Below are 15,527 nucleotides of genomic sequence, written 5' to 3'. Positions count from 1 at the left end.
TCTTTGCTTTTAATTTTGATTTGGGAAAAGGAGCGATGTTTTCATGATAAATTTTCTTTTTCACACTACAGAAAATATTATTTCTTTTTTTCTGTTATTGATCCCTGCAAATATCTCCTGAACAATTTTTTTTTTTTTTTCATTTCTGCCATTGTCAGAGTTTCTAATGGTCAACCCATTAAAAGACTGCTTTAATTCATGCTTGATATTACAATGAACTACATGTAAGGTCCTTACTAACTGGAACACAAGTCTGAAGAGCTGAGAAAAACTCTTGTGGTCTGATTTTTTTTGTAACATCTTTGTGAACAGGTGTTGAGGTCCTTCAGTGCATGTGACAATCTGATACTAGTGGGAGTGGTCAAGATTGGTGGTATACAAGTGTTTGAAATATTGTATTGTTTATGGCACTTACCCAGTACATTGGCATGACCTTGCTACATTTGGTAAACAAAACCATCAAAGTAGTCATTGTTTATCTGAATTATTATGGCGTGATTCAGAAATTCCTTCTTTGTCACATGTACAAGTCACCAAGTTACATACATGTAGTTTACCTTGCAATGAATGCTTGGACATTCCAGGACAAACAAAGTACAACATGAGGAGAAAAATAAAATAAAGTACAACATGAGGAAAATAATATACTTAAATTTTCATGAATGCGCGACAATGTCCTATAAATCATTAACGGATAATTATCGTCTAATAAAATCTAATGAAATTCTGGCAGAGATGTCTAACTTAGACATTTTTAGACATTGTTAGACGATATTATCGATAATATCGGAGAAAAACAAACTGTCCCAATAGTTGCCCAGACAGACCTGTCTAACTTAGTCATTTTTAGACATTGTTAGACGATATTATCGATAATATCGGAGAAAAACGAACTGTCCCAATAGTTGCCCGACAGACCTGTCTAACTTAGACATTGTTAGACGATATTATCGATAATATCGGAGAAAAACGAACTGTCCCAATAGTTGCCCGACAGACCTGTCTAACTTAGACATTTTTAGACGATATTATTGATAATATCGGAGAAAAACGAACTGTCCCAATAGTTGCCCAGACAGACCTGTCTAACTTAGACATTTTTAGACATTGTTAGACGATATTATCGATAATATCAAAGAAAAACGAACTGTCCCAATAGTTGCCCAGACAGACCTGTCTAACTTAGTCATTTTTAGACATTGTTAGACGATATTATCGATAATATCGGAGAAAAACGAACTGTCCCAATAGTTGCCCGACAGACCTGTCTAACTTAGACATTGTTAGACATTGTTAGACGGTATTATCGATAATATCGGAGAAAAACGAACTGTCCCAATAGTTGCCCGACAGACCTGTCTAACTTAGACATTTTTAGACGATATTATCGATATTATCGGAGAAAAACGAACTGTCCCAATAGTTGCCCAGACAGACCTGTCTAACTTAGACATTGTTAGACATTGTTAGACGGTATTATCGATAATATCGGAGAAAAACGAACTGTCCCAATAGTTGCCCGACAGACCTGTCTAACTTAGACATTTTTAGACATTGTTAGACGATATTATCGATAATATCAGAGAAAAACGAACTGTCCCAATAGTTGCCCAGACAGACCTGTCTAACTTAGTCATTTTTAGACATTGTTAGACGATATTATCGATAATATCGGAGAAAAACGAACTGTCCCAATAGTTGCCCGACAGACCTGTCTAACTTAGACATTTTTAGACGATAATATCAGATAACGTTAAAAAGTGCAATGTCGCGCCTTCCTCTAAATTTTAACAATCGATACATGTACTGCTACATACATTTCTTGATGACTTCAAAAGATGATGTAATAATGAAAAAGATTGGCAACTATATTCACAACACCTTTCAATCAAGAAATGAAAATGCCATTTGATATGTAACACTTGCTTTATCCTATTAACAACTAACTTTCTTTTTGTAGTAGTATTTATCACAACCAATCTTTATTGCTATTAACTGATAGAAACATTGTATTTCTAAGGATGCAATCAAGTTATTATTATTATTACGTATTATTATTATGTACTATATTTACAGGTGTTGAGATACTAGCACCAAATTCAGTTTAAAGGTTAATACAATCTTGCCATGCATGTTGTGCAGTAACTTACATCAAATGGAAATAAAATTGTTTCCATAATACATGTAACAGCTATTGTGTTTTTTTCCATCTCATCCTGGTGGCCATTTTTAATTCCCAATTCCCGAATTACCGTCAGACGTAATGTAATGTAATTATATTTGCGCATGCGTACCCTACCAAGGAACGAGCGAGGCGAGGGTAGGACAAAAATATAAAAAGTCAAAAGAGCATCGGCAGACATGCAACCCAGCATATTTGAAACGTTTTTTTAAAGACAGGAGTGAGTGTGAGCAGGTACAAACGAAGGCAGCTAGAAGAACTATTTAAGACAGCTGAGAAACTTGGATTTCAGAGAAAATTGACTGAATCAGAGTAAAATATATTGATGATAATATTTGGTAATCGTAGTCCTAAATAACTATTAAAAATAGCAAGAAGTTTCGAGCAATGGCTCTTTATCGATAACATAGAAGCAAGTGTGATAACGTATAGATAGAACATAGGAACGTAAGAACGCGCATGAACTATAAGTTAGAATCACAAAAAATTCCACAATAGAACAAATAACGCGCCTTAGGTAGTGAGCTCAACAAATGAGTTGAACTGTTTGTTAATACCATGGGTTTCCGAGCAGCGTTTATTTATTTATAACTACTATTCTGAATTAGAGTAAAGATGACCGTGGTATAGTTTTTAAACTCCCAAAATACCTGCAAAAAAAATGAAAATATTACGCTATAGCCAAAGATAATTTGCATGCTCGTTCTACTTGCTTAGGCAGAATAGTGTGCAAATTTTCAGAGGCTGGTACGAGTTAGTTGAAAGATGATGGCATTTTTATTTCAGGGGAATTTTTACGTTACGAGTTGGAAACATTGATGTTCAGTGCACTGCGACTCTGCACGTTTGGAATGTTCAAAATCTGTCCTCCCTTCCAGTTTGTTGACCCCAGGTCACACAATATGCGCAAGCTCACAAACGAACGCGCAAACGCCATCAATTTGGGAACCTGGAATTCTAAATAATTTACTCTTAAAGCAGGTGGGTTGTCACGTGTGGGAATAGAGTCTTAGGCGCTGATAACAACACTCTAAAAACACAAAGGCTCATGGGTAGACGCTTGTTTGTAAACAATGACACGCTATGGCCATCTGACGCAAGCGCAGGCGACGACTTCCCTGCTTTAACTTTTTCCAAATCTTCAAAATATCACTGATTTTCGTAAGAAGGAAGTATTTTTCAAGGTGTTTTACATGTTAAGAAAATTACTAGAGAAAATATTTTGAAAACATTAAGAAGCTTCAAGACAAAAAAATCTGACTCCAGGTTGAGAAGAGAAAGACAAATTTAAATTATTAAAAGAAAATTACAGGGTGTATTTTAGACATTTTAGTATTTAGATTATAACGACAAAATACTATTTGTATTAATTCAACAGTGAACATAAACTTGAAATAGCGAAACAGTTTCACAAATCTATATGAACATATACTTCCTGCAGACCAGTGTGTACTTCTATCAAGAGGTTGTGTATTTGACTTCAGTATTAAAAGAGATAAATCTGTTACCAATGTATATGGCAACAAGAACTGCCAAGGTATATTTGACAATTTTGAAATGCTTGAAAACAGAAGTGTCACATGAGTTTAGACAGTTATATGATTATGGACCGTTCAGCTATTTATGTTTCGCATGCACACGGAGTCACTGGAATCAGGTGTTTCATATGCTAATACGTGTTAATAAAACAACTGGCAATGTTGTTGTAGCAGATTGCAAAGGAGTGCTGATCAGTGAGCTGCTTGGCAAAAATGTAAACAGCATCACAATGCATTGGCCTATACACACTTCCAGTTACTTGGCAGTTGTTGTTTTCAACTGATTTTGGCAGTGAGACATATAATTAATTGTGTATACATTTATTTGTTTTTGTAGAATTAACTGATGATTGGTCAGGAAATAAGGAGCCATTATTAGATGGAGTTACATTCACTGTTAAATATCTTGGTATGTGTTCCATTGATCTACCGAATGACGAGGCAGCCACTGCAGAAGCAGTCAAACAAATTGTTGCACAGGTGAGATTTGCTATCAATTATAAATTACAGTGAAATATGACAGTATTGTTCAAGAAATCGTGTAAACAGTCACTCCTTCTATATTCGTGTCATGAACTTTTGTACAGTGAATGACTTGGCTGGAAAGTTCAACCTTAGCAGCATGGAACATTTTGTTTGATTAACTGAAACAATAATTGGAAACATCAAAGTGGTGGTATGTGTACATGTATCAACAGACTGGGACTAGTGTGACTTTAATGTTTATATTAATGTTGGTTACACTGTATCTGACTTTGTTCATATCAGTGTTATGTCTAGACATTACTATTTTTTGAGTCATTTATTAACAATACAAACAATCCAATTGCCAAATTTGCACTGATTTTTGCTATAAAATGGTGTGCCTCAATGAGTTGAATATTGCTACAATTAACTACAAAGCTACTTCATCTTAAACAAGATGTAGAGATGTCAGAACAATTACTAATTAAAAAAACCTATGATTCAGTCATACTTTCTGATAATTTTTATTCATATATATTTCTTGTGTATCTGTCATACATGTATTATTTTTTTGTTTCTTTAGAGTAAAGCGCAACCATACAAAGTTCAAAAAGTGTCCTTAACAGTCTCACCAAAAGGTATTAAACAGGTTGACCTGGCTACTAAAGAAGAAATTGATGAAGTCCCTATATTTAGGTAAATTTTAAACAATTTTGTCATTACAATATTAGTTTTTAGACATGCACGTACTGCATCAGAAACATGTCATATGCAATCCGAAACAGAAAGTCTCAGAAGTATACTATTCCCAAATACTGTATGTATGAATTATTTATTACTTTTCTTGTAATAACTAATACGCCCACCTTATAGCAAAACTATTTGGTCATTGGTGACATGTTGGACAGCATAAAGTGAAAGTAAGGTCTGTTCATTTGTAATATCAATATGCACAGTGACTGAGAGGTTAAAATAGTTCCCTTTTGTTTTATTCTGACAGAATTTCCTACTGTACAGCTGATAAAAATCATGATAAAGTATTTGGGTACATCACAAAAAATGTAGACACAGATGGTTTAGAGTGTCATGCTTTTCAGTGTGTGAAACGAAAACAGGTAAGACTTGAACCAACTGTTGTGAACACGTTTTGTATCCATTGATTGCATTTTACACAGCTGCATAGGACAACCTCCCCTCATTCTATTTTAAATTATTATCTACAGGCAGAAGAGTTAACTTTATCAGTAGCACGGTCATTTAACATAGCATTTGAATGCTGGGATGACTCAAATGAACAAGAAGATCTAGCGCCATATGAAACAGGTGAGAAATACAATTTAAAGCGCGGTGGTAGTCGAATTTCATGTAAATAAACAATGTATTTTACACACATTGTATACGTCGCTATGAGTCCCATATCGAACAGGACATGGCACGACGACTGCCACTCTTTAATGACGTCTGGCAATCAATGAAGGGGGATGGTCATTATGCAGGGCATCTTTGAAATTTGTGTAAACCAAAACATGTATTTTATACGCATTGTACATGTATGTGTTGCTATGGGACTCGTATCAAACACGGTGCAGGGTGGCAACCACCATGCTATAAACTCAATGATTCATAAACCAAGGGTGTGCAATACAATCTTGTTTTTTGAAAATGTTGTATTTTGGACATGCTTTGTCCATTTTCATTCAAATTTGGCACATACATGTACTTTATACATGTTAGAATGCATGTCCATGACAATTTGTTTCAAAATCTGGTCAAGGATGGCCGATTGACAGCCATCTGATTTTTTGGCCTTACTACTATATTTCCACAATTTATGTACCATTTTCATTCGTATTTGGCACATACATCATACATTTCAGTGTGTTTCATAATCAGATCAAAGATGGCCGAATAACGGCTGTTTTTATTTTTGGCCATATTACTACTACACGGAACATGTGTTTTGATGTGAATAAACAATTTGTTGTATACGGCACTTGGAACTCAAGTTTCAAGGACACGCTCGCGACAACCCCTCTGCTTTAATATGACGAGCACAAAGAGAACTTTCAAAAATTTAACTGGGACTGTGTCATTTTAAATGACTTGTGTGTTTATGAAAACTCGCTCATTTCTGATTCTATAATCAATTCAATTCAATCATTGATTGGGTTCTCAGATAAGTTTAGTCAGTACAGTTCAGTTGATACATGGAACTTTCTAGTAAATAATATAACCGGTATCACTATTATCAAGATTACACACCCTCATCTTATGAATCCAAGTTATACTATATGTTCATTTCATCATTTGTAAACAGTCCGCTTTTAAATTGCAGGGTCACCCAATAAAATGTCAGCACCACAAGCAATACCTGGTATCAATAATACAAACACACATACATCATCAACCAAGTCATCTCCATCGTTGTCGCCATCACCATCACCATCACCGTCTCCATCACCACAGAATACAAGCCCAATGAAAAAAGGTTCACCATTTTCATTAAGTCCTCCACCAAAAAATCCAAGACATCCAAAAGGTAATTATGATGGTTAAAACAGTACATTTTCTATTGAGATGATGAATTTTAATTTTCATGATTGTTTTTTTTTTTTTCACTAATGGCATCAATATACATTTACTGTGTTCCACCATCCAAGCTTAAAGGCCCAATTCACTTGCCCCGGGCAAGTGTGAATTGGAGGTGTGGCTATTCTAATGCATGGTGTTAATCACTTGCGTAGCCTATGATGCATCCTGTTTCAGCGGTCCAACATCACATGACTTTGATTGACAGTAGTAATTATTCAAGATTAGTCGCGCATCCCTTTCCCCGGTTCATGTTCTTTACTTTTATCCGCCAAAATCTCAGCTCGTACACAATTAATTGTCATAAATATTACACAGTCACTGCTGTGATATTCATAGTCACATGCATCCACTTTGGCACGACATAATCGACCTGTAAGTTCGAGAAAACATGTTTTTACCGGAGCTTGGCTGGAGCTGTTTACTACAGCGTGACAAGCAAGGAAATGATCCCTATTGTTTAGGTGCGTATTTATAGTATACCTGGGCCTTTAAGTGACTCCTCATTTGATACCATCTTCAATCATGCAGCAATGTAATGTCTCCTAGAAAATGCAAGTAATTGTTATTGAATTTCAAAAAACAGCTAAACTTGCATATAGTATTGGAAATCATAGCTGTTGTACTTCACTCATTGCCACTTTGTAATAATTGTGTTTTATGTTTTGTTTTCATGCCACATAGTTTCATCATCAGCACCATCATCATCCCATATGATTGACAGACATCATAATAACAATGTACGTGTTGCTAAATTATTAGATGTAGTAGCGACGGATCATACTACAACACAGTCGCAGAGTGATAGCGTTGATGCCGCTTCTCAGCTCATGGCCAAATGGGTATGTAAATATAAGTAAAATGTGTTAAATATCATATTTTGAATATTGAAATTTATTTTTAATAGAAATACACATTAACCATCAATTGCATTTATTGTATACTGTCAAATACTTTATTTTCGCTGAAGGAATGATTAAGTGAAAATAAAATCTAGCGAATATACCTTTTCCCTATATTTTACATTCAACTCGTCAAAATTCAGTGAAAATAAATTCCGTACAAAACACCCAAAATGCCTTTTCAGCGAAAATTAATTCCAGCTAAAATAAAGTATTTTACAGTACTTGGTCATTAAGAGTTACAGCTGCATTTAAATTACTCACTACAGAGAATGTTACTAAACCTAATGTTGACAGCATTGTTAATATTTCAATAAAATCTGATATTGTAAGGTGAGATAGATATGTGAATATTAAAATTGTAGTTTACTGAATTATTGATTATCTGCTTCTACTGACAGGGTATTGATGACAGTAATCTTGATGATAGTTTCTCAAAGTAAGTAACTTACTTTAACTCCATTATCAAATATTTGATGTGATTTGTAAAATCATTGAAACGGCAGTTTGTGCAGATATTTGCAGTGCAATCTTTTGGCGTTGAGTTCGGTGAAAAAAAAAAAAACGGGATAACATATTTAAAAGAAACATAAAATTAGGATATTCCAGAGACAAAGTATTGAAAGTATTATAAGACTTTTCATAGTGTCAACAGCTCCATGTCAAACCAAGTTTATACTCAATTCTGGCAAGTCACAATTTCACATCATATTCTTGAATAGGCATCAGCAACTACAAAATACATCAATTGAGCACTAATTTAGGCACCAGGAACTACAAAATACATCAATTGAGCACTAATTTAGGCACCAGGAACTACAAAATACATCAATTGAGCACTAATTTAGGCACCAGGAACTACAAACTACATCAATTGAGCACTAATTTAGGCACCAGGAACTACAAACTACATCAATTGAGCACTAATTTAGGCACCAGGAACTACAAACTACATCAATTGAGCACTAATATAGGCACCAGGAACTACAAAATACATCAATTGAGCACTAATTTAGGCACCAGGAACTACAAAATACATCAATTGAGCACTAATTTAGGCACCAGGAACTACAAAATACATCAATTGAGCACTAATTTAGGCACCAGGAACTACAAAATACATCAATTGAGCACTAATTTAGGCACCAGGAACTACAAACTACATCAATTGAGCACTAATTTAGGCATCAGCAACTACAAACTACATCAATTGAGCACTAATTTAGGCACCAGGAACTACAAACTACATCAATTGAGCACTAATTTAGGCACCAGGAACTACAAAATACATCAATTGAGCACTAATTTAGGCACCAGGAACTACAAAATACATCAATTGAGCACTAATTTAGGCACCAGGAACTACAAAATACATCAATTGAGCACTAATTTAGGCACCAGGAACTACAAAATACATCAATTGAGCACTAATTTAGGCACCAGGAACTACAAAATACATCAATTGAGCACTAATTTAGGCACCAGGAACTACAAACTACATCAATTGAGCACTAATTTAGGCACCAGGAACTACAAACTACATCAATTGAGCACTAATTTAGGCACCAGGAACTACAAAATACATCAATTGAGCACTAATTTAGGCACCAGGAACTACAAAATACATCAATTGAGCACTAATTTAGGCACCAGGAACTACAAAATACATCAATTGAGCACTAATTTAGGCACCAGGAACTACAAACTACATCAATTGAGCACTAATTTAGGCACCAGGAACTACAAACTACATCAATTGAGCACTAATTTAGGCACCAGGAACTACAAAATACATCAATTGAGCACTAATTTAGGCACCAGGAACTACAAACTACATCAATTGAGCACTAATTTAGGCACCAGGAACTACAAACTACATCAATTGAGCACTAATTTAGGCACCAGGAACTACAAACTACATCAATTGAGCACTAATTTAGGCACCAGGAACTACAAAATACTTCAATTGAGCACTAATTTAATAGGCACCAGGAACTACAAAATACATCAATTGAGCACTAATTTAATAGGCACCAGGAACTACAAAATACATCAATTGAGCACTAATTTAGGCACCAGGAACTACAACTACATCAATTGAGCACTAATTTAGGCACCAGGAACTACAAAATACATCAATTGAGCACTAATTTAGGCACCAGGAAAGTTTCAGCACATTTCTCAAACTATGATCTGCAGTAGATATTTTCTGTGACTTGTATATGAATTGACAGGTTTCTTTGTAACATATAGATTGTCACCATGGTAAGGTTTTAGCTGGGCGGTGTTTCTAATTAATACCGGTATGGTATATCCGATTACTTGGGAATTTATAGGCACATAAGCTGAATTTTCTCACTATTTTTTTCATAATTTTTAGTGTAACACTGACCCAAAATTACTTTTAAGTACCAAATGTGTACTGTAAAATTTATTATTGCTTGGAATTAATTTTCGCTGAAGGAATGATTCAGTGGAAATAAAATCCAGCGAATGTACCTTTTTCCCTATATTTTACATTCAATAATAATAATTCCATACAAAACACCTAAAAAAACTTTTCAGCAAAAATTTATTCCAGCTAAAGTCATAGTAAGGTCTATGCTAAAATAAAGTATTTCACAGTATTAAAGCATGTGGTGATACATTGTACATCATGTGATCTGGCTTATATTTGTGATAATACATGTAATAAGGAAAGAGATTTTAATTTCCAGCTGTTACTGTTTTAAACTGTAAAGATAAGCCACAGCAGCCCTGCATGGAGTAATCTATTTTTTAATCTGTCGGCTACTTACCTGATAGATGGATTATTTTATATTTTGACATTTGAAATATATCACCTTTCTAAGCACCTGTGCATGTGATATGTATGGGAAAGAGTGTCTTACATTGTGGTGTTGATTGGTTTATCATTGTTGCAATGCTATGATGTTATGGAAAATACACTATGAAACGAGAGTCAATTCAGCCAAGTAGATCAATATATCAAACAAACTCAGGAAAATTTTCAGCCGTAACACCATCAATTTGAGCTACAGTTGTACGAATAATGTGAAGCAAATAATCTGCAATCAAAACAAACAACAACTTACAGCGGCCAACACCAATACACCCAGTACCGAGATCAACAGATTATGTAACTGCCGTAAGAAATCTGAATGCCCCTTAGACGGAAATTGTTTACAATCGGCCTTGGTTTACCAAGCTAATATCAGACGGCAAGACAACAACAAGTGTGAAACATATGTGGGACTAACAGGAAATGAATTTAAAACCTGGTACAGAAACCACACTGCATCGCTACGCAACCAATCATTGAGAAACGCAACAGAGCTCAGTAAATACGCTTGGTCATTAAAAGACAATAACATCGATTACGACATCAAATGGAGAGTGTTATCGCATGCTGCACCATACAATACTTCAAGCAAACGTTGCAACTTATGTATTAGAGAGAAATATATTATAATTTTCCAACCACACTACTGTAGTTTAAATAAAAGAAATGAGCTTTTTTCTTCCTGTAGACACAGAGCCAAATCGTTGCTATGCAACAACTAGTTTTAATACCGTAAACACACTCCATTGTTATGCAAATCTGTAGCGCTTATAACGTAGTCTGTTTTGGTGGTTTATTTAATCAAGTCTCAACTCCTGATGAGTGAGGTACTCCATGTACCTTACGAAACAGTACTGTAGAGTGAACTTTACTCATGTAGTCATGTCTTAATTTCTCTGTCCACGTATGTATATATATATATATATATATATTTATATATACTGGGGGTATATATATATAACAATTTCCAAGAAACACACTTACATGTAGCTCTACAGAATTTCTGTAATTTATATAATATATTGATTAAACCAAACCAGGCAGAAAAGATTATTACACCTATACTAAGGTTTGAATTAGAAGCAGTATCATGCAGTGTTTTCACTAAATTGTCCCTACTTTATTGCCACTCTGGATTGAAAGAGGGGAAAATGCATCTCAGACTCTTGTTCTTGTTCGTACTACTGACATGCATCATTGCTACCAAATTATTCATTAATACCCATCTTTTTAATAATAATAACTTTATTACACTACTAAAAAACCTTCAGAGGGTTTTTGTATGGTAAGGAACATAAATACATACAATACATAAGAGATAAAAAAATAAAATGTTAGTAAAATAAAATAAATTAATTACTTTCTGTGGTTTTAAAAATTGTGCTCTTTAAGTATTTTGCTAAAGCTATATTATTCTCCATAATCTTTTTAAATATGGAATTCACATCCATTGTGTAAATATTTATTGAACACTCATCAAACAGTTTTTTTCTTTGTTCTATATAGCCAGTACAAAATAGCAGGAAATGTTTTTCATCTCCTAATGCTTTAGTGTTACATTTATTACAGTGTCTATTTTCTAATTCTATTTTGGGCTTTGTTCTTCTACCTAATTCTATTTCTAAGTTGTGGTCACTCAGACGGAATTTTGAAAGCATTTTCCTGAGACTGAAATTTGAAATGTTTTGCAAATAATTTTCCATATTATAGCTTACTTTGAATAGTTTGTATGTTCTCAGTTTTGTTCCCCTATTTTCATTGGTTTCACTGAAATTTAGTTTTTCTCTCCATCTTTGAATATAAAACTCAGATAGTCTGAGTTTTACTTTTTTTAGTATTTGATTCCAATTTTCCATATTGTGATCATTTTTTATTTTAATTAGATCATGTCCCAGTGTAGCATTAATAGTCCTTACCCAGTTTGAATTAATTTTTATCATTTCATCCAGGGCTAATTTTAAAATGTGATTATCTGGCAGACTATATAGTCTATGGCAGTATTTAATTTGAGCCAAATTAATTTTTAATTTTACTGGTAACCTACCAAGTTCTGCTTTCAAACCACTAATTGGCGTCATTTTACTCACTCCTAGGATAAACCTGTAAAAATGACTGCAAACTTGCTCTAAACTGTTACTGTCAGTTGTGATTTCATTGGCCCAGATTTCTGCACCATACATGAGTATAGGTGAAATTAATTGGTCGAAAATTTTCAAACTAAGTGCTGGTGAAATTATTTTGTGGTTTAAGACTGTTTGTCTGATGCTGAAAAGAGCCTTCAATGATTTATTTTTTAACATAGATAAGTTTGTTTTAAATTTCCCATTTGGAGTAAATATTGCCCCTAAATAGCAAAACTCGCTAACAGCTGTTATGTCTTGGTTGTTGATTTTAAAATTCATGTTTTTAATCAGTCTGTTGCTGCAATTAAATACCATGACTTTAGTTTTCTTTACGTTTACTTCTAAATTCCAATTTATACAATAGTCATTTAATTTGTTCAGACAGCTTTGTAGGCCGTCTTCCGTTTCTGAAATAAGTGCAAGGTCATCTGCATATTGGATGCAATTTATAGGTTTCTCGCCCATTAGAATTGGTTTATCAATTTGATCCCCAAATAATTCTGGCAGATCGTTCAGAAAAATGTTAAATAAAGTTGGTGATAAATTGCAGCCTTGCTTAACTCCACAGGTAGACTGAAATCCATCAGTTATACCCTCTGACAATTTAATTTTATATTTAATATCCTTATACATAGATTTTATTATTTCATAAAAGTTCCCCGTGATACCACTGTTTTGTAACTTCAGAAAGAGTGCATCCCTCCAGATGCTGTCGAAAGCCTTTCTAAAGTCAACAAAACATGTGTATAACCGTCTTCCAGAACTGCTGCTTTTATTTTTATTATAAATTGTTTTTTCAACTGCTGTTTTTAACAGGAAAATTGCGTCTGTCGTTCTCCTGTCTTTCCTAAAGCCAAACTGCATGTCGGTAAATAAATTATTTTCTTCCAAGTATGTGGTCAATCTTTGATTCATTATGCCAGTAAATAGTTTTGAGAGACAACTTGTTAATGCAATAGCTCTATAATTACCAAGATTTAATTTGTCGCCTGATTTGTGTAGTGGAACAAGAATCGTAGATTTCCAGGTTGCAGGAAATTTTCCACTATCTACAATACAGTTGAAAAGTTTCTGTAAACATCTTATCATTAACTTATTTTTGGTTTTCAACATTTCATTGGCAATGCTGTCATCAGCAGCTGATTTATTGTTTTTTAGTTTGCTAACAGCGCTAAGAATTTCTTTGTATGTGATATTTGAGTTTAGATATTGGTTGGGAATTTGTCGCATTTCTTTTTCTATAAGATTATTTTGTAACTCATGATTTTTAATGTTTGTTTTATTATAGAGTTTTGAAAAATGATCAATCCAATTTTTTCCGGATATTGTTGTGTCTTGATTTTTGGTCTTTTGATTACGTAGGCTTTTCAGCACAGACCAGTACTCATTTTGGTTGGCACTGTCCATATGTTCAAGTTTGGACACCAACATGTTTTTATATTCTCTTTTTTTATATTTTATAAGTTTTGTATAATGCTTTTTAAGAGTATAATATTGGTGTTTGATATACGGGTTGGTTGGTTGTTTTGTTAGCAACTTAGAGGTACTAATTAATTCCCTTTTTAGTGTAGAACACGACTTATCAAACCATTGTTGTTGTTTTGGTTGTTTATAGTTTTTATTATTTATTGTTCTTTTATTGGTTACTTTTTTAAGGCAATTATCTGCTGCATTAATTAATATTTTGTTGAATTGATCTGTTGGTTCATTGACATCACTGTCTTTGAAATCATTGGCAAGGTAGTTTTTGAACATTGTTTCAAAATTTGAATTTTGTAACATGATTTTGTACTTTTGCTTTGCCTCAACGTCCCAAATGAATTTTTTACAGTGCGGTTTCAATTTATTCACAAGCTTTGTGTTCTTGGTGTGATTGTAATTTACAGTTAGTGAGAAACCAATAGGACAATGATCTGACAAGTAATTAATATCATGAATTTTAAGATAATCAATATGTCTGTGTAAATCCTTTGTGCTAATGCAGTAATCAACTGTACTTGAACCGACCGGATTATGACAGGTAAAGTTTCCATTTAAATCACCTATCTTCCTACCATTGGCTATTAAAAGATTATTTATAGTACAAAGATCGACTAATTGTTTGCCAAACTTATTGTTAGTTTTATCTTGGGTGTGCCTTTTTTCAAAATTTTCTAAAGTGTAATTATTTGGAGTGGGTACATGAATGTTATCTCCAAAAGCAATGTAATCAATTAGATTTCCAGTGCGACTATTGAAATCACCTGTTATAATTACCTGGCCCTGATTGGAGAAAACTGTTATTTCTTTTTCTAAAATGCCAAAGTAGTCAACATCTAAGTGATAAACCGAATTTTCGGGTGGAATGTATATACAACCCAAATAAATATCATTTTCTAATGAGAAAAATTCCTTGTCCAATTTACACCAAAGGAAGTCGTTAATTTCAGACTTTATTTCCCTCAGCCCTCCCCTCAACCCTGATTTAAACAAAATTGCCACTCCCCCAGAGTTCCTCCTACTTCTAGCTGATTTGCATTTTCTGTCTGTTTTAAAATAACTATAACTATCTAATACATCTAATGAACTACTATTACTACCTAGACTACCTAACCACGTCTCTTGTAAGCACAAAATATCAAATTTCTTTAAAATAGAAGTAAAATCAGATTCTACACACTTAGCACCAAGGCCGTGAATGTTCCAACTACCTACATTAAGATTAGTCTGCCTAATACTGTTGACAGTTGTTGTTTTCATCATTATTCTATTCTCCACGATACGGGGTTGCAGGCCACAAATTTTTGTTTTTTAAATGAAAAGTAATAAAAAAATTTAAAGTAAAATATAATGACATTGATAATTACTTAATGTTGTGATGATGATCTGCTGGAATATTGAAGTTAA

General features: G+C 33.8%; 1 protein-coding gene across 2 annotated transcripts in view; it reads left to right on the top strand.

The window, feature by feature from the left end:
* Positions 1-15,527, top strand: part of LOC100378306 (low density lipoprotein receptor adapter protein 1-like) — a 69,481-nt gene that overhangs the window by 8,353 nt on the left and 45,601 nt on the right. For both annotated transcript variants that reach the window (XM_085505641.1, XM_002732137.4), the window contains exons 2-8: positions 4,058-4,200; positions 4,769-4,881; positions 5,186-5,300; positions 5,409-5,508; positions 6,521-6,724; positions 7,459-7,616; positions 8,078-8,115. In XM_085505641.1, the coding sequence (XP_085361767.1) occupies positions 4,058-4,200; positions 4,769-4,881; positions 5,186-5,300; positions 5,409-5,508; positions 6,521-6,724; positions 7,459-7,616; positions 8,078-8,115 (871 nt within the window). The remainder of the gene's footprint in view (positions 1-4,057; positions 4,201-4,768; positions 4,882-5,185; positions 5,301-5,408; positions 5,509-6,520; positions 6,725-7,458; positions 7,617-8,077; positions 8,116-15,527) is intronic.

This window comes from Saccoglossus kowalevskii, chromosome 11 (genome assembly GCF_978046115.1).
Source record: "Saccoglossus kowalevskii chromosome 11, keSacKowa6.1, whole genome shotgun sequence".
Lineage (NCBI taxonomy): Eukaryota > Metazoa > Hemichordata > Enteropneusta > Harrimaniidae > Saccoglossus > Saccoglossus kowalevskii.
Note: the sequence above shows the minus strand (reverse complement) of the source record. Positions and strands in the feature narration are given on the sequence as shown.